The sequence below is a fragment of the Symphodus melops genome (assembly GCF_947650265.1).
Source record: "Symphodus melops genome assembly, chromosome: 2".
In the NCBI taxonomy this organism is placed as follows: Eukaryota; Metazoa; Chordata; class Actinopteri; order Labriformes; family Labridae; genus Symphodus; species Symphodus melops.
The window spans coordinates 21,464,066-21,483,871 of NC_136692.1; the positions used below are offsets into that span (position 1 = coordinate 21,464,066).

A 19,806-nucleotide genomic window follows, 5' to 3' on the forward strand; every position below is an offset into this window, starting at 1 on the left:
AATGCTCCTGATCATTTTCACTTTCTCCAATCGGCCTAGCCATACCAGTCTGGAAGACCCTCCTTAGTAACAGCCAGTTGTTGTTTGTGGTTTGACTGGTGGATTGTTGGAAGGTGGAGCTGGTCAGCTTAGGCAGAAATGAGCAGCCTGTTGTCCAATGCCTGTTGATTGAGAGGATTCAAAAGCCAAGCCTTCCAAAACTTGACTGCATTGCTTTTAAATACGATGCCTCTGATCATTCTCTGACACTGCCACATTTGCTAGCTGATCTGCTAGAAGATGGGAAACATTTCCCTCTCAAATTGTTTATACCTGTACATACAGGTGTACCACATTTTGTTAAATGGGGGAAATAATAGCAAACGTTAATCAGGTGATGCACTCTTCTCTGCTATCAGGGTACAAAGGTGCAAACTGTTTTAAAATTGCATCCTGTTTCCTAACACGTGTCTCTTCCTTGTGCTCAATACTGACCATGTTGCATGGTGATATCCATGGTAATTATAATAGGACAGAATAAAAAAAAAAAAGCTATTAAAGCTTTCAATAATGAGGGGTTTCAGGCAGCGTAGGACCCACGTGAAGGCTGCTTGTTTATCCAGTCTCATGGATTCCCCGAGGGGATTTATTTCTTCTCAGAGAAGAAATAAAACATTTGAGATGACCTGAAGGACCAAAACAACTCTTGCTGTGCTCTCTTTTCTCATTTTTAATCAAATTTGTATTGAATTGTTCAAAGGCATGGCACATGAGTTATACACTCTTACCTTTTAAGGACACAGTGGCACATGGCATACATGCATCATGGAGACAGACTCTAGTAGTGCACCTACTTCTAATAACGAGGGGAAGACAGATGAAGTTTGCACCTAGCTGGTGGACATAGTGGAGCATTTAGCAGCTGCTAAAGAGGAGTTGGTGAAGACCGCGTACAGGGGTGTGAAAAAAACAACTGAAAAAACATGCACAAGTAGCTCTAGAAACTGTTTGCGTTTCAGAATCAGATTCTTCTTTTTTAGCCAGCTTCACATACACACACACATAATTAGACTTTGGTCAAGGCAATAGTGTTGTGTAAACATGCTTAGATAAACATGATGATAAAATATGTAGTTATGTAACAGGTGGTTAATATCCATGTGGTAGAATGTTTTTACAGAATTTTCATCAAGCATGTGTATGAATTGATATCACATGAGGGTAATAAGAATACAGTATTTACATGAGTAAGTTAATAAACCTAAAATAAGTTTAAATAATCTTATGTACATTCACAGTGCATGGTTGGGAAAAAAAACAAACAAACAATGATTCAACACATTTGATTTAGCAAAATCCAAATGGTCCCTTCATTTCTGTTCACTCTGTCCCCAACAGCAGAATCCAACATGGCTGGAGAGGATGGGTTTGATGATAAGGGCTGTCACTGTGAGATCTCAGTGGAGGACCTGCTACCCTCAGTCAAGTGTGTCATCAGAGCCGTCAGGTGAGGCCATGGAAACAAGACTTCCTCCTTCAATCAAACTAATAATGTGCTTTTCTATGCTGAGGCTGCATGCAAACAACCCCTGATTACAACCCCGTCTTCTAATTGCTCTGCTGATTTGGGGATTAAAAACGACCGGAGGAATGTTTTCCTGAAGTTATTTTTAGATCATCTTTGCTTTATTTAATTTGATACAGAATGTCAGAATGAGCATTATCAAACCCTATATAGTCCACTCATCTTATCCCACAATGAAATATGAAAAGTAGTGTACAACTTATGGCAATAATCCAAATAATATAAACCATCATGCATTGCAATTCAAAGCTTTTTCAAGCGGAACGTGGTGCTGGACTGCTCACAGACGTACTCAGGGAGAGATCAGCGCACAGAAACGCAAGAAAGTATTTTGGGGCATTAACCTGAAATCTTGAAGCTGTTTTGATAAAGAATTAAAGGATTTTCAATGGAGTAATGTTAGTTTATCCTAATGAGGATGCAGACATGGGATTGCAGTATGAAAGGACGATAAAATGATTTTTTTCACTGCTCCTCATACCATTATATGATTTATAAAATGGTCCAAAGACTTTTATATTTTAGTCTTTTAAAAGTCTTCTCAAATTAAATAACATGACAACATTATGACACAGGACCTGAGATCTTCTTTTAACTCGTAACTCTTCTTTAAACGTATTCCTTTGTTTTTCAGCTGTTTTTTTTTTTTATTAAATAAGCAGCCACAAACTCAGTGACTGTTTTTATAACTGCCAATGAAGTGATTGTACAGGTGGTTGTGACCGTTTGCTTTTCTGTGAAGAAGCAGGTTATCTGCATGCACTACACACATGACATGTAGAAAATAAAACAAATGAAGTGAAGGTTTTCTGTTCATTAGATGCGTTCTGTAAAACATCTCAGGCTCAGGATGTTACCAACAGTCATGCAAACTGTCTGTATGAGAGCGCCCCCCTGTGGCTGATTTATCTTCATCTTTTGCATCGCTGTGCAGAATAATGAAGTTCCATGTGGCCAAGAAGAAGTTTAAGGAGACGCTGCGTCCCTATGATGTCAAAGATGTGATCGAGCAGTACTCTGCCGGTCACCTCGACATGCTGTGTCGTATTAAGAGCCTGCAGACAAGGTAGGCATGACAACACAGAGCATGGTCGCACTCGCTGACAGTTTTAATGCTTTAATGTTGCTTTCAGTATTGAGCTGTTTGACAACACTATAACTCATCTGTATCCTTGTGTGTATGTGTGCCCCCATATCTTATGCATGTATGGGTATATTTGTTTGTTTTTGAACGTCTGTTTATTCTTGGGATTTTGTGATTTGTGTATTTATGTGTGTATGCACGTGTACCTCTGTGTGTCTGTGTTTTCTTTGCTTTCCTCACAGGCTGGACATGATAGTAGGCCCACAGACCCTGAGCAGCAGAGCCAAGGCCTTTTCTACCCCCTCTCTGCCTGTTTATTACAGCCAGGGCAGAAAGAACTCCACACAGGGGTCAGAATAGCCCCCACATCTTTAACATGATAATGGGGTTCAGTTTGCTTTTTTACTCAGTTGATTCAAGAAGAGATATTTATTCAAAATTTTGCAAAAACAAATGTGGCATATGGAAGCTTCTTCTTTGAAACGACTGATCTGAAAGTGAAGTGAAACCTTATTTCACGCATGTCTGTCATGTTTGCTCCTTTGTAACATTGCCTTAGAATAAATCATCCAAAACCAAAGACTAACAAACTATCCAATACATATTAACTTTTGTTTTGGCATGTTCATAGACTATATATAAGAAGTTTACTTCCGCTGGGTTTTAAAAAGTAGAGCCACTGAAGTACCACTTTAAATCTGCGTTCTATTCAAATGAGCTGTAGGGACCACACACTTTTTGCAAAGAGAAGTCTGAATTTACCAATCCGTCTATTTCTTCTGGCCTTGGCTTTACCTGTTTTTAGAAAAATGGTAACTTTTGGCTCTTCAACACCAAGATTGTGACAATAAAATAATTTTGTTTAGTCGTCAGAATAGTAATCTGCAAAGCAAACGGTCATCACTATAACTACATCTACTTCTAATATACAGTCTATGAAAATAAATCTGGTGGATCCTGAGTCGTTATTTAAATCACTCAGAAATATGCACACCCCTCTAACTCAAGCATATTCACATACAGACCAAATTCTCAAATCACAAAGTTATACTGCATGTATCAAGTAACTTTTTTTAAAACAATTTTTTATCAATGAATAAATCATTCGGTCTGTATCTGTCAGGGACTGTGAACAGGCCTGTTGCATACACACAAGATTAGACATAGCGATAGGACTGGGAAACTGTATCAAACTTTTAAAAATGTTTTTAATGATGACTTCCATTTTTTTCCCAACCCATACTGATGATTTTGTCAGAATATGGAGGTATAAAAAACGTTTTAAATCAGTTGTCACATACTGACGCTTTTGCTAATCCTTTTACAGCAACAGTTCACTAATCCGTTGTACCTACAAATAATAAAGACCACAAATAATCTAGATTAACACCCAGAATCAAGACTACTGGTATGCCCTTTTAGATAGTCTTTTTTAACACAAATCTTTAGAAACTCACTGGATTGTAGAACATAAAGACAACAGTACAAAGTTCTGTGAATTGTCGTCATCCCAAATTTAGTTACATAATTTAGTAGAATGATGAAAAATGTTTTCTCCAACAACATTTCTTTTAAATCCAGTGAGAAAGGATAACCTTGTTCGCCTGAGTTTGCTAAAAAAAAAACAACTGATATTCTGTTTCAGTTTGAAGCTTAATTTCTTTCTGTGGGCTGCCTCGTTGATCTCTCCCTTGTACTTTTCTTTTCTATCTTTTGATAATTAATTCTACTTCTGTTTGCATGTGCTTGTGTGTGTTGTCGTATGCTTGTGCTGTGTGTGTGTGTGTGTGTGTGTGTGTGTGTGTGTGTGTGTGTGTGTTTGTTCTTGCAGAGTGGACCAAATCCTAGGGAGAGGCCAGATCCCTCTGGATAAGAAGATTCGAGAGAAACTGCTGTCTGATGGAGATATTTTAGAGGATATGAGCATGTTGGGTCGTGTCTGTAAAGTGGAGAGGCAGGTCTGTGTTCTGCTCTTTAATTATTATTTATTTCCGTGTCAGGGAACCACTATGTGTCTCCTCTACATATGTGTGTGTATGTTTCTGGAACAGATTATATCCTTCAAAATCCAATAGCCAGTAATTGATAGAGTCATTGAGAGTAAATTAGAAATAATCTTGTAATCTTTTTTGTAAGACTAATCAGTGTAAGAATTGTTTCCCCTCCTGTATGTATGAAAGTGAGTTAACCTGCTACTGTCTGCTACCTGTGCTTATTAAAAAAAAAAAAAAAAATACATGTGTAGACGAAACAAAGACCATGAAGGAATAACACTGAGCTGAAGGAAGTATTGCTTACATCTCATTTTCATAACATCCGCCACCAGGGAGTTCTCAAGACTTCCTTTACCATATTTTGCAAAAGTTTGCAGTCCGACTTGCAACTTCACGTTAACATTTTGTCAAACTTAAGAGATGACATCCAGATTTTTAGTTACACTTTCATGCAACACCATTTATGTGTCAAAAGCTTAAAGATGATTATTATAGAGTTCAGTTTATTTTGTTCTACACGTTTCTTCTTCTTTTTTTTTTTCTTCTTTTTTTTTACCAATATTCATAGCTTAAGTGTGTTGTAATGCTAGATACCAGTACACCAGGCACCTAAATTAGTAAACATACAATTATTTGTTTTTAGATTAGAGGTCTTCCTAAAAATAGATTCATATAGTGGATCTGAGTCAGTCCTTCCCGACTTTTCAAACTTTCTATCTGTTCACTCCTTTCTTTTTTTCGTCTCACAGGTTCAGTCAATTGAGTCAAAGCTCGACTCCCTGCTCGACATCTATCGCCAGGTTCTGCGTAAAGGTTCATCTTCAGCCCTCACGCTCTCCTCTCTGCCTCTTTTTGAATTGGAACAGACCTCTGACTACAACTCCCCTGTCTTCAGCAAAGATCTGTCCTGCTCCACCCAGGTCAGCAGCACAGGAGCGCCTCCCACTGGGGACTGCATCACACACCCCTCCACCAACTCCCATCTCTCAAAGGGAGGACTCCATCTTATCCTTGCACCACCCAATGAGCTCAACCTCAATCTTAACGCCTCTTCCTCAACGCCTCCCTCCAACCTTGCATCTTCCTCTTTCAGCCCATCACCGTTGCCTCACCACCACCCTCACCACCATCGCCATCATCATCCACATTATGTCCGCCATAATCACAGCCAGGCTCAAGCCACTACACCTGAGAGTGGCACTGACGAGGCTGTAGGTAGCTCTTCACCGCTGCTCACCCCAAATAGCATGAGCAGTGTCGGAGGAGTTGCAGACGGAGGGTTTCCTCTTTTGACGAGACTTCCACCACCACCCCCTCCCAGTCGAAGTGGCCAGCCGCTGGTGCCACCAGCCCTGGGCTGCTGCTCTGGCCCCAACAAGTTGGACCGTGGCTTGGGCAAGTCTATGTCAGTGCAGGACCTGATGCAGGCAGCTCCCGGAACTGTCCAGGACTCCCATCTCAGCCACAGTCTGTCATCTCCAAGCCCAAGTACATGTAGTGATTCCCCCATCGGCTTCCACAGCTGCAGCCAAGACCCTGGTGGAGGAGGAGGAGGGGGTGGTGGTGGTAATCTAAGTAGGAGCGGGGGCGTATGGGGTGAGGAGGACCTATTTATCAGTGACAGAGAGGTGGAGACACAGGGATTTGACTTTCTGTCCCTTGGTACTGCTGAGAACCCCTCTTTCACCTTGGAGCTCCAGAGGACAGGGAGCAGATCAGGGGCCGGGTCCCGGGGCTCTAACAGCAGCTTGGCCAGTGGCCATGCCTCTCCACCCTCTACTGGCAGCTCCGAATTGCTGAACATGCCACACGTACGGCTAAAATAAACTCGCCTGCAGTCAAGGAGGCACAGAAATCTCACCTCACAAAGACGATTTTATCCTTTTTGGAGGGGAGGGTTGGTGTTTAACAAGGGGTCCATTTTGTTTTCTTTTGTGTTGATTCATTTGGTAAAAAATCACAGTATTTTCATACAGGCGGGTCAATTGTGGCATATCATTGCACACGTTTTTCTTTGTTTTGAAGTATGATTGACAAATCGGGGAAAAAGAAAAAGATGAAGGCTTCTATAATGGACAAGAAGTAAAACTGTAACTTGGCTGTCAACCAGATTTGGCCTGACAGACGATTGGTTGTGGAAGATCTTGAGACGCAGCATGAGCATTGCATGAGCATTGCATGTTGTCAGTCAAAGGTACTGAGTTAAGCAAGATAGAGTTTACACAAATGAAACAGCATGGTGACTTTGAACATATCATCACTTTTGTACAGGGTGGATAAAACAGGCATAAATATTGCATTATTAAGACTTGAATACCAGACCCAAAGTGGCATCGATGAAGTCCAATAAGAGCTGCTTCTCCTACCTTTATGCAAAACACTTTGTAGTTCCCGGAGAAGCTTCTACAGCGAAGGCTATGCGGTTCATTAGGAATTCACAGAAGTGTTACTCCCTGAAAGTTCATGCTTGATCAATTGATTTGAATTTTTGATCGCATAGTGGAGTATTTACTAGCTTTCCTTCGCTTAAGAAAAGTTTTACAAATGTAAAACGTAGATGAAATTAAGAGTCAAAATTCAGTCTTAATTGACCTCGTTCGTAGTGCAAAAGTTTCCTGTCTTCAGTTTCAGCATAGCCTTGTAAACAATGCTCATTAATATGGTGGTAGTTTTGAGGGATTCAGGTAATCCCTTTACTCATTGAGCCTCTCGAGGCGAGGGTGGATATGTTAGGGCATATGGTGTAGCTTTTAAAAAATACTGGTAGTGGATGCACCACATTGAGACTTTTCCCCCTCTTCACTTGTGTAAGTCTGAATGTAAACTTGAGACACATTGCTGTGTAGGAGTTGAGCGACTGCTTGCGCAACCAAATTGTAATCTGTACTAAAATGAAGATTCATTGATAGAGGTTGATAAAAAGCTAATTGGTGTCAATTAATAAGCAATGGCTAACTGCATCTTGGTCAATGGCTACTCCCTTTTCTCTTGACAAGCACTGCCTATCTAAAAAAAACAAAAAACAAAAGCTGAACAAAACCTGGATCCATGTTCTGTTAACTGTGAGTGGCTGCTGGATAAAAGTGAAAGAGAGGCTGGGTATTGTTCATGTCTTAATAATCGAATCACATGGACAGGCTTCTACACTGAAGTGAATGTTACCTCACTGTAGCCAAACTTGACATTCTCCTGTCCAGTTACTATTTTAGTTTAATTTTCTACGCATTCATTAAAATAAACCAGATAACCTCTTGAAGTTTAGATCTTTAATAAAATAAAGAGTTGCTATCCTCTTTGGCTGCCCACAATATTAAAAAAATAAGACACAGGTCCTATTACTGTAATTATTCAAGTTTTGACCCCCAAATGCAGGTATCGTATGTTTAACTTTTTCCTTGACTAATGCAGGCACTTTAAATATATTGATTCAAAAATTGCACGGCTATTAGTTTTCAACACTTTGTGTACATTCTTCATTCAGCAGACTATTAAGTTTTGCTTGATTTATATCATTGACATTGAAATCTGGTCCATTGTTTCCTGATCATGTTTTGGTTTTGTCATTTATATGCAGGCCATTTTTAAAAGTCTGTACTGTAATATCAACAGAGTAAATTTATATTAAGAGTTTTATCGGATCACCTCAAAAATCAAGCTTGAAAAGCCACCTAACTGATATCATCATATCATCATATCGTTCTGCCCAAAACATTCAAATCAAATATTAGACCCTGAAGGGTCTGTGTAGGCTATCTCTTGGTCTTTGGATTCTTGTTTTCTATTTAAGGATAAAAAACAAGTAGTCATTGACTTTTTATTTAAAAACTCAAAAACCCAAGTTGAATTACAGGAGGTGTTGTTATTAGTGGTCGGCTAATCAGAAAATAATCTTATTAACATTAAAACAAGTTCTCAATTTACATAAAAAGATTTTAAAAAATAAACAACTATAGAATCAGATGGAAAGAAGACAAAAAAGACAGGGAGTGGGGGTGTCAGTTGCCTCGTGGTTACTGCTCGTGCGCCATGTTCGGGCAGCACAGGTTCAGATCTGACCTGTGGCTCCTTTTACACGTCGTCTCGACTCTCTCTTTCTCTCCCTGATTTCTGACTCCATTCACTGATCCAGCTCCGATAAAGGCATTAAAAGCCCCTCAAAAAACAAAATTGAAAAAAAAAGAGAGACAGAGAAAAGGAGTAAATAGTGTTTACAGACTGCCAGTGTATTGATATTAGATATTTACGTATTTTCTCTGTAGCACACTAAGGTAATATGGTAGGCCAGAGTGTTTTTGCTCCTAATCCAATTATAATAAGGAGTAATGGGAGGTACTTATGGTGGTGTGTAGCATTGGAGCTGGCATGGCAGAACAGCGCTGTTTGTGCATGCATTAGTGTGTCTGTGATGCTCCTGCTGCCTTTTTGCAAGCAGTGCCTCTTGCTACTAACTACTAAAGGGTTGAAAAAAACATTATACCAGGACAGATGGTCTGTAACTACAGACTTTCCTTTTAAACAGCTTCATTTATTATACAGCCACTGTCATATATTTTACCTATGAAGAAATATTTGTTGATAGATTGCTGTTCCAAAGACATTTTATCCATTGACTTGAAGTCCTCTAACAGGCCACTACCCATTTGGCAAACTTGCTGATGACTTCATTATTTTTTTATTTTGTTATATGGAAAAAAATCTTTTGCTCAAACCTTGTTTACCAAAATAAAACAAAAAATAAAGAAATAAACAAAATACCAGAAACAAAAATTCGAAGACCAATGATACAAGGACCCTGAACTATTGGGCATTGTGTTCTGTTATATATGCTCATATCATTAATATCAGCCAATCCATGTCAGTCTTGAAATGACTTGCATTATCTGAAACAAGCAAGTAAAAAAAGTCGCAAACTGATTTGCATATAATACTGCGTAAATACTTAAGACAAAATATAACTACAAGTCTGAAATATCCAAAATTGAAGGTTATACCCATTTAAAACTGAGAAGTGCAGCATGAAACTTAGAAAATGTGGTTAAGAACACGTATCAAAGTCGCAGTCATCTGTAGTATAAGATGCACTTATTACGTATACGTGTATACACGTCTGTATACGCACATGTGCATGAGAAAAGTGATTTACTCTGAAAAAAGCCAGCTGTGTGCGACACGTTTATCTGGGAAGGATCGAGTTTACAGTCTTGGAAAAGGAACAAGCAACTTGTTTTCCAGCTGACATTAGCCATGGACTGAACCTCATCTTGAATGTCCTTTCTAAGTTTGATGTGATGTCAGAATATGTGTTTTAGTATAAGCTGTTTGTTTTTGTTCAGAAATCTAACTTTGCATTGCATTTGGCATTTTGCCATTCTGTTTTTAAATGAAAGGAACATTTCTTGTTTAATTCATGGTAAATTTGTATCCATTCAATACAATGTGGGATTATGTTTCCTTTATTGAAGTGGACTTGCTGCAGAATGTATTCATGTTGCATGGTACAGATAAAGGGGACCAGGCAGGGAAAAGCTGTTCTCTCAGACCTCTTAGAAATATATTATAGCTCCATTAGCTGCGGGTAGATGGGAGCGCTAATGCATCTGAAGCCCCAGTCATGAGTAACCACCATTAGCTTGCGAGTACCTCAATGCATTTTGAAGACCCATTTTAATTATCAGAATATACATGAAGAAGGCTTGGGGTCGTTTTGCTTTTAAGAAGTGGATTTTAGTTTTCTAAAGATATTTAAACATCTTTTGCATGAAGAGGTTGCCATATCCAAACCTACCAATTACTGAGAATGAATGCCATGTCACTGAGACAAATCATTATAAAGTCTACAACTTGTGCAGAACATAGGATATATTGGTGCCTTGCTCTTGTGGTACATAATCATCTCCATATCACAATTTCCTGAAAAGTGCATTAGGTTCAACTGAACTCAAATAATTGCACGGTCTTCATTCTTTATCTTCTTAATTTAGATCTGACATGAGGCTTTTTCTTATTAGGCAATCGTTTTGCTACTGGGCATAAAAACAGGCCTTTAACATGTTAACATTTGGTCTTGTTTAATTTATTTAAATTATGTGCACATATTTACACTAGTAATAACCTCAGTTAGATTTATGAAGCCTGTAATGTTATGAAAATGCAAGTGAATTATTCTCATTCATCAATAAAAGAAATTCTGCAAAGAGTTTGATTTTTTTTTTTTTTTGGTTGAACATTTGGGTACTTGGCAATAATACCACAAACAAAGACATTCAGTTTCAACATTTTTACTTTTATGAATGTGAGCTCACAAATAACAAGTAAGTAAGGTGCATGGACAGTAACTTTTAACATTTGACATTGCTAAGTCTACGACAAGCAGTGTGCTAGGCATGAAGATTTCAGGTTCTGAACGGTTTCAGAAGCTTGTTCCTCTAAGGTGCAAACAGGTAACATGCAAGAAGCCATTCTACCTCAGGCTAGTTAGCACATCTCTTTTAAAGCTACAACAAAGAGCATTACTTCAACAAACAGACATCCGTATTACTACAAGTGCTGAGCAAGTAAGTTTGTTGGCTAGATCAACAGCACACAACCACAGAGGGATAATGAACAGGTGTTGTGTGAGACAATAAAACCTACACATTGCAGTGGTGACATGTTAATCACTAACAGTGTGCTAGTCATTTTTTTTTCCTACGTCTGCTTTTGCGATGCATTGTGATAATAGACCAGACGCTGACGATGGTGTTTAGAAGGTGCAGGGTGCGTGTGTGTCTTCGGCCATGGTGAGCGTTTGGGGCAGCAGCCCAGCAAAACGTTCATTTGGTCTTCTGTGCCTTCTGTGCAGACTTGGTGACCTTACCGCTAGTGGGGGCTTTCTTTTCCACTCCTTTGATCACTCCCACTGCCACTGTCTGACGCATGTCACGCACCGCAAATCTTCCTGGAGAGGAATAATTGACAAAACATGTATTTTCTTTAATAAATATGAAACGCCTTAAATTGGCTTGGATTGTTATAGCTAGCTGTCATGGCTTCTCAAAGTACATCAGAGTTTGGATTTATTGTGTTTCCCTTTGAATTTTATTCAAAAAGTTAAACCAATAAGAACCAATAAAATTCCTTGTGCTGTCTATTTCAACCAATTATGAGCATCCTTGTCAGATATTGGACATTTGTGGATGTTGGGTATCGACCAAAGTTTTCAGTTTCCTCCAAATTGAAAAAAGGCTAGATTTGATTTACTCTCAACCCTATTATTTAGGAGAAATAATACATTATACAAAAAAAATTTTGTGACCCACACACAGTGATTCCTGTGCATGGCAGGTAACTTACCCAGAGGTGGGTACTCAGAGAAGCTCTCCACACACATGGGCTTGCCAGGAATCATGTCAACAATGGCAGCATCTCCAGATTTCAGGAACTTGGGATTGTCTTCAAGTTTCTTGCCAGATCGACGGTCTATCTTTTCCTTGAGCTCTGCAAACTTGCATGCGATGTGTGCAGTGTGGCAGTCCAGCACTGGGGCGTAACCAGCACTGATCTGACCAGGGTGGTTTAGGATAATCACCTGCATGACACATTAAGTCGTGTGGAGAAGTAGAGACTGGTGAACATGTAGATACTTCAAAACAGTGACAACTCAGTCAGTATCAAAGCTAGCTCTGTGTGCAGACCTGAGAGGTGAAGCCGGCTGCCTCCTGTGGTGGATCGCTTTTGCTGTCTCCAGCCACGTTGCCACGGCGAATATCCTTAACGGACACATTCTTGACGTTAAAGCCCACATTGTCACCAGGTAGGGCTTCATTCAGGGCCTCGTGGTGCATTTCTACAGATTTGACCTCAGTGGTCAGGTTAACTGGGGCAAAGGTCACCACCATTCCAGGTTTTAAGATCCCCGTCTCCACTCGGCCAACTGGTACAGTCCCAATGCCTGGCAGAAAGTTAATCAATATTAAAAGTATGCACTCCCTTTTTTCGTCAGCTTATAATTCAAGCTTCATCTAGATGATGATGTCTAGAAAACATTGCTCAGATGAAAGGACCGAAACTCTTACTAGAATACAAAGAGTCAGCTAGAATTACATTCAGACCTCAATTAGTTCTGTTGTGTTACAAAGTGCTCTCAGTCTCAAAAATACTTCTAATGCATAGCTGGTCCCATTGAGACTTTTTACAGCTGGTCACTTACATACTAACGACTGACACACTACTAACATAGTCTCACCTCCAATTTTGTAGACATCCTGCAGAGGCAGACGGAGGGGCTTGTCAGTGGGGCGCGTGGGAGGATGGATGGAGTCCAGAGCTTCCAGCAGCGTGGTGCCTGAGGCGTTACCATCTTTACGATTGATCTTCCAGCCCTTGAACCATGACATCTGTGGAGAGGCAGGTTTACCGAGACAGCTTGACATTTAGTTAACGGTTGGAATAAATAAAAAGCTATGCTGTGTCTGCAACATTTTTTATGCAACAGTGACATATGTTTTCATGTGCATTCATGGTTTACAATATATCATCTTGTTTTTGTAGATACAGTTAGTATAAACAGCACGGCATATTAAATACAGGTTGGGACTCACAAGTTGAGATATAGCTAGCAATGGTATAGTATGTTTTAATAACCAGTGTCCTAAACATTGTCCAATGTTAGAATTTTTAAAGTGAATGCTGCCCAGAAAAAAAGTACGTTGCTACATACAGTACGAAGGGAAATGGCAGCACAGAGCAAGGGGTAAAAGATCTGGGTTCATTCATAGACATCATGTTACATTCTAAGCAAAAACAAACACGGCTAAATCCTTTTCAGAAGGCTGCCGGAAGGTGCCAGATTTTGTCTCTACTTCAGTGTGTCGTCCCTGCTCTCTGCCATCGGCCACAACTGCAGCTCTGACAAAGCCGTGACAGAGCAGAATCCTGCTACCAGTAATTCCTGAGTCATCAATAACAATTTGGCACGCGCTGGTGTTTTTTTTTTTTTTTTTCATTTTGCACACAGAACGGAGGAGGAAGGCAGGATAAGAGGTTATTGGTTTGCTAACTTATTTTTTCTAGTCCTAAACTTGGGGACCTTTGGCTCAAGAAGGGAGGGTTGCAATATATATATATATATATATATAGGGAAAGAGGAGGGTTGCAAATGTAGCATGCAGAGGGAGCAGGGAAGCATAGGCTGACTAAAGCAGTTTAAATAAGGCGGCATAAGAACTATATGGCCATAGGATGTTTTCAGCATATCAGCTGACGAGGCTTGAGTGAGATCAGCTGGTGCAAACTCTGGCACAATATTAGAGAATGAATCCGTGGCCTGCCTTAAGGAACGCGAGGCTCCATTCTTGTATTGATAAACTCATTTCTATTCATTGATCTTCTAGAGAAGATGTGCACTTTTTATGGAACTCAGGCACAAAAAAAGAAGCCTGGCTCTTCTGTGGTCTTTCCCTTTTCGTTAACTACATCCACCTGCAGCTACTACTGTATTTATGCATATATATACTGTATTGAGGCACCACTTTAAATACAAATACTTTGAAAACAGTTGGATTAAAGGCATTATATGAGGATATACCCACATTAGGGCTGGGCTCCAGCATGTTGTCTCCATTCCAGCCAGAGATGGGTACAAAAGCCACAGTGTCTGGGTTATAGCCGATCTTCTTGATGTAAGTGCTGACTTCCTTTACGATCTCCTCATAGCGCTTCTGGCTGTAGTTAGGCTCCGTGGAATCCATCTTGTTAATGCCCACAATGAGCTGCTTCACTCCCAGGGTGTAGGCGAGAAGGGCGTGTTCACGAGTCTGCCCGTTTTTTGAGATGCCAGCTTCAAACTCTCCCACACCTGCAGCCACGATCAGCACGGCACAGTCGGCCTGATGGAGTAAAAAAAACAACAACAAAGAATGTGAAATAATCTCCTATAATATTCTATCCCTACACTATAATACATGTTTTTAAAAATCTCCTTCTCATCTACCTGAGAAGTCCCAGTGATCATATTCTTGATGAAGTCCCTGTGTCCTGGAGCATCAATGATGGTGACATAGTACTTGCTGGTTTCAAACTTCCAGAGAGAGATATCGATGGTGATACCGCGCTCACGCTCTGCTTTCAGCTTGTCCAAAACCCAGGCGTATTTGAAAGAACCTTTTCCCATCTAGATGATGTGAAGGAAGGATGAAGAAATGTAAAACGTAAAATACATCACTACCTATCCATAAATAGCCATAAGCCCTCAGTATGTCACCCAGAACTTATTATACAAATAACTAATTACAAACATACTGCAGAGGGCAGCGACATGTTTCTATTTTGCAACTGCTTGAATAAATGTATTTTTCCTTGAAGAAATAATCCCAATGGAAGGCCACATGATAAAAAAAAAACAAAAAAAACGTTGGTATGCAAGTTCCCTTAACTGATGGAATCAGCAGGAAAGATCAACATTTAATTTAACAAATATCTACATACACATAAACATTGCATAGTTTAGCACACAGTTATGTTGTTCTTTCTGTTGATGCATAATGTTTTATTACACTTTGGCACTTACTTGTGACTTCTTGACAGTTCTCTTTGTCAGTTTGAAAGCTAATAAGAATATACTTTTTTTGTTTACGGGGTTTCTGCATCAAATCACACATCGCTCATAAATGATCAAAAAAGAGTTCACAATGTTGTTGAAAACAGTGACCAGACACATAATAACTATAACTTTCTGAAAAAAAAACAACAATATATGAATTGATTTATAAAACCCATGGATGTTATTACAAATATGTTGTAGTCTATTCATGCTGACCGAAGTGTATAGAGAATGTAGCAACATGTTACATAGGAGATATATATATATATATGTATTTATTTATTTATTTTTTTACACCCGCCACTTTTCCAAGATATTTCAATAAATAAATAAAAACAGACGTTGATACAGAAAATAGTCATCATGCTTGTAAGACAAGATGATAGTTTAAATAGAGCAGAATACAGTTGTCCTTAAACTGCAGTTCCACATGCAACGATGAAAAATCTAATGTTAAACATGAGTTAGAGAGAATGTTAAAAGAGTAAGAGTCACATACCTCCGCAGCTTCCTTCTCAAACTTCTCTATAGTTCGTTTGTCAATTCCCCCACACTTGTAGATGAGGTGGCCTGTAGTGGTGGACTTGCCTGAGTCGACATGTCCTATGACCACAATGTTTATGTGGAGTTTCTCCTTCCCCATTGCTTCTCACACCTGATACTGAAATATACCAGCAAACAAAATTAACAACATGCAATGAATGAGTCAAGGAAGCAGACATGTTGAGCCCTATCAGCCCCTCTCAGACGCCCCTACTTAAAGATCTACCGCAAATATGGAATTAGACATAGGAAAGGAGTGACTAAATATTAAAGTTCACTTAATAGATCGATTTGATTATTTACTCAGAGACCTGACCCAGCTGTGCATTAACTGTTTGCTGAGCTGTTTGGAGATGGTTAAGAGGGGACATTAAACCGATGCTACATTTGGTTTTGATATAAAAGTCGTGTGGGCCTTAAGGGCAAGTATCTCCATTTATAAAAACATGCTAAAACACATAACGTCATACTATTTCCCCCGAATCATTTTGGTATAAAGCTGACATAACCATACTGAGACAGTGTTGCAGTATCTACAATAGCAATACAGCCAATCAATCGTGTAACCTTCTAAATACTTTCTGCAAAATTGCTTCCAATACTACTTTTCCTGTGTACTAGACCATTAGTCATTGACTTCACCACGAATAAACAAAGGAAGGAAGTTACTTTATCTTCTTAGAAATTCCCATAAGTGCCTGAAAGACTGTGATACCATAAAGCTTCTTTTACTACTAACTGTAATCAAAAAACGTGTTGTTTGAAAGGATAAAGCAGTGTTAGCTCATCACAGTTATTTCTTAAAGGAATGTGTCAAATACAATTACATCCATACCTCATGCAGGACCTTGTTATGCATGTTAGATAAAATAATTAAGCACTTTATGAAATGACCTGTGTTACGTCCTGCTTGGATTGGTGTTTTTGTTTTGTTTCTCTCACCATGTCTGCTTTGCAGGTCTGCCGCACCCTCGTGCTTTACACTGACACACACCTGAGACCTCCGAACTGATCGGCTAATCAGCTGGAGATTAAAACCTCAGGCAGGGCTGCTGGTCTCCTCTCATTCTGCTGGTTTCAAGTGGATGGTGTCACTTGTATGTTTTGTACTTCCAGTGAGCAAGATTAATGAAGTCAGAAGCATATTGTAGGGGTTCTCTGCCATTTTCTTTAACCAATGTTCTCCTGTTTTGTGGTGAGGAGTTTAGTTTTATATTTTGTTTTTAACAGCTAAGACAACTTTTTCTTCAAGTCAGAAAGTTTTTTTTTTGTATAACTTATTTGGCCTTGGGAGAACCCTGACGTTTACATTTTTCTTGTTTGGCATAAATATTTTTTATTTTAAATAAACTTTTGTAAACATTTTTCACGAACGTTTTTGCAGTATACTCTCTTTCAGTTATTGCTATTTAGTATGCGTCAGGACACAGATCTGATGGTTGGAAGGCCGATTAATTGATCTTTGCTTGGGGCCCTAACAGACTCCAGAATCGCCACAGCAATGACTTTTTTCAGACACTGGACAGAAAACAAAAATAAGCATTTAAAATCAAACATCATGACAAACATCATTTAAACACTAGTCACCGAGTAATCTATATGTTTGATGGTTGAGTAAATGTATTTCGAGCTCCTTCTCATCTGTAAAGATAATTTGATTTAAAAAAAGATCCGATAGGTCTAACGTGAACTTTGGTTGACTGTTCCGTTTCTCTCACAGTGGCACGCGCACGCTGTACGTCCACGTGCACAGACCGCTGGGTCACAGAACTTTACCTGACTGCATCTGCATTGAACTGTCTAATTTAATTTCAGTTGTCACTCAGCCTGGAATTGACTGTAGGCCTATTTCATTGGACCCCGTAACCATAACATCCCAAGACAATAGCCCACCTGCTTGTCATAATGAAAACTGTTTACTGTGACACACGACAGCACAAAGTGATAATTCATTTAAAAGCTTGCATTTGTTCTACACCCCCGTAAGTACACAAAAATAATGCATAACCCCCCCCCCCCAAAAAAAAAAAAAAAAAAAAAAAGCCCTGCAGAGCCGAGGGCGTTTAAAAACTGTCGGCATGTCTCAGCAGCCACCTTGCAGACTGTTTGACTTATTGCACTATTGATGATGATATTCCGTGGTGGGAGCAGCTGGAGGAGGAGGATGATGATGATGATGATGATGGGCGGAGAGGATTCCAACGTGACTTTTTAGGTTAAGAATATTTATCCTCAGAAACTGCGCCATACAGGCCTAGTCTGAAAAGAGCTTGATACGGTGCCAGTCCACAATCACTCTGCACTTTTTTGGCATCTATTGCACTGATCAAATTACCATGATATTAAAACCACACCGCACTTGACTATCAATGTGGAGTCTTAAAATGCGCAAACAGAGATAACAAACCTACCTGGAATAAATAATCACTTGAAACACGTCTGTTTCAGGACACAGCAAAAACCAATGGTAGTTATAATTGCTATAATGTCAAACGTCCAATAGTTTACCTTTCCCCTCAGATGTGCGTTCAATGCGATGACACAGTAGATGCTGCCTGCTGTGCTGCACTGAGGGACGCAGCAGATATCGCTTCGTCAACCAGCGTCAAAAGCGTCACTGACTGAAACTATTAGGGTCGGCCGCTAGATGGGAGTGCTGCAAGAACTCAGACAGTGCATGCAAAGCTGAGACACAAGTGCATCTCTTTCAACAATGAATGTCTTAAAGTTACTATTGTGGTAAATTATTTTTTGTGATTATGACATTTAAACTTCAGTTTTTTTTAAATTGTGAATATAGATAATCTTTGTAGGGGTCATTTTCAAATTGTATTTCTAAAAAAGATTTTCAGTCTCTAAAGTTAGTTTTAAAAAAAAAAAATGAGAATAAAGAAAAGGTTTACAAGTCATTCATTATTTTACTCAAACATAAATGTAAATTAATTTTTGCAGAAGTCAAATCAAGTTTTATCTCAATGAATTAGTAAATAATGTAAAACACACTTAAAAGTAAAACTAAACAAGGGAGATTAAAACATTTTAAAGGTTTAAAATCCAGACCAAACCTCTGACTCTTCTCTTGCTTGCTTTTCTATTTATTTTTAGTTTAATTTGATCTTAAACCCTTACTTAGTCTATAATCGGGTGTTAGATTAACCACTGTGTTTTTTTACATCGCTGTGACTGACCAATCAAAGACATTTAGCTCTGTGGGAGTTACATGCTCTATTGTCAAAAGTCTGTGGACTTTCAGAAAGTACATAACCTCCAGCAGGGTCTTTTTTAGGGGGAACTTCTACCCCAGAACTGAATTTCTACCCTGGTAGATCTGGTGGAAAAGCACATAGTTCCTCAAAAAGTCTATAGTTCTGAGTGACAGATCCTCCAGTCGAAATGGGGCCAATGTAAAGCGTTTTACAAAACAGGAACTTTTTGGAGTTTAACTCCATTGACAGCATGAAAGAGCTTAACGACCACACGGCACATCTTGCTAACCTGGGGGTCGATGATTGACGCCAACTAACAGAAAACATGCAATAACACAAATCATTTAAAACAAAATTACTTTGATAAGCTATCATTAACAGCACATTTATTTCATGCAAAAATGTCAAACGTGCTGGTTAAAGATTTTTAAAAATAAGGCTTTGCTGCTTTCAGTTTATCGCTTTAAAGTGAGACATTTGTAGATTTCATTTTGTGCTCTGTGAATTTGTGATAACCTACAATTTGCTAACATTATTTACTGATGATTTATTGAATCAATACAAAGACACTGAAAGTATTCAGACCCCTTTAAATGTTTCACTGCAGCCATTTGATAAAAATAAAGAAAGTTCATTTTATTTCTCATTAATGTACACTCAGCATCCCATCTTGACAATGAAATGTAGACATTTTTGCAAATTTATTAAAAAAAGAAACCACATGGTCATAAGTATTCAGACCCTTTGCTGGCCAATGCCATTCTTCCTTCCTTCTGCAAGGAAGAACGGCAGAGGATCCCTAAATCCAGGAGCGAAAAACTTGTTGCATCATTCCC

The 19,806-nt window shown here is 39.1% G+C and overlaps 2 protein-coding genes across 8 annotated transcripts in view; one reads left to right on the forward strand and one right to left on the reverse strand.

The window, feature by feature from the left end:
- LOC306820095 (potassium voltage-gated channel subfamily KQT member 5-like) overlaps nucleotides 1–10,838 on the forward strand; it is a 119,504-nt gene extending 108,666 nt beyond the window's left edge. For 2 of the 7 annotated variants that reach the window (XM_079337769.1, XM_079337770.1), the window contains 5 exons: nucleotides 1,378–1,486; nucleotides 2,499–2,630; nucleotides 2,891–2,998; nucleotides 4,480–4,606; nucleotides 5,392–10,838. In XM_079337769.1, the coding sequence (XP_079193895.1) occupies nucleotides 1,378–1,486; nucleotides 2,499–2,630; nucleotides 2,891–2,998; nucleotides 4,480–4,606; nucleotides 5,392–6,468 (1,553 nt within the window). In that variant the 3' untranslated portion in view covers nucleotides 6,469–10,838. The remainder of the gene's footprint in view (nucleotides 1–1,377; nucleotides 1,487–2,498; nucleotides 2,631–2,890; nucleotides 2,999–4,479; nucleotides 4,607–5,391) is intronic. The other 5 variants (XM_079337772.1, XM_079337774.1, XM_079337773.1 and 2 more) reach the window with 3 other exon arrangements.
- Nucleotides 10,839–10,904: 66 nt separating this feature from the next.
- LOC306820104 (elongation factor 1-alpha 1) lies at nucleotides 10,905–18,382 on the reverse strand. The gene is made up of 8 exons (XM_079337791.1): nucleotides 18,259–18,382; nucleotides 15,721–15,866; nucleotides 14,613–14,792; nucleotides 14,212–14,508; nucleotides 12,867–13,017; nucleotides 12,316–12,572; nucleotides 11,975–12,209; nucleotides 10,905–11,579 (listed from the first exon to the last, which is right to left on the reverse strand). Exons 2-8 carry the CDS (start codon nucleotides 15,862–15,864, stop codon nucleotides 11,455–11,457), a joined length of 1,389 nt encoding a protein of 462 aa, XP_079193917.1. The 5' UTR covers nucleotides 15,865–15,866; nucleotides 18,259–18,382; the 3' UTR covers nucleotides 10,905–11,454.
- Between the last annotated feature and the right edge of the window lie 1,424 nt (nucleotides 18,383–19,806).

Bases quoted from the DNA above. Each gene is read 5' to 3' on its own strand.
- LOC306820104 (XM_079337791.1), bottom strand. From the start codon at position 15,864: ATGGGGAAGGAGAAACTCCACATAAACATTGTGGTCATAGGACATGTC. The intron at 13,018-14,211 runs GTGGGTATATCC...GCCTCTCCACAG, and splicing joins TGCTGGAGCCCAGCCCTAAT to ATGTCATGGTTCAAGGGCTG. The intron at 11,580-11,974 runs GTAAGTTACCTG...ATTCCTCTCCAG, and splicing joins CTCTGAGTACCCACCTCTGG to GAAGATTTGCGGTGCGTGAC.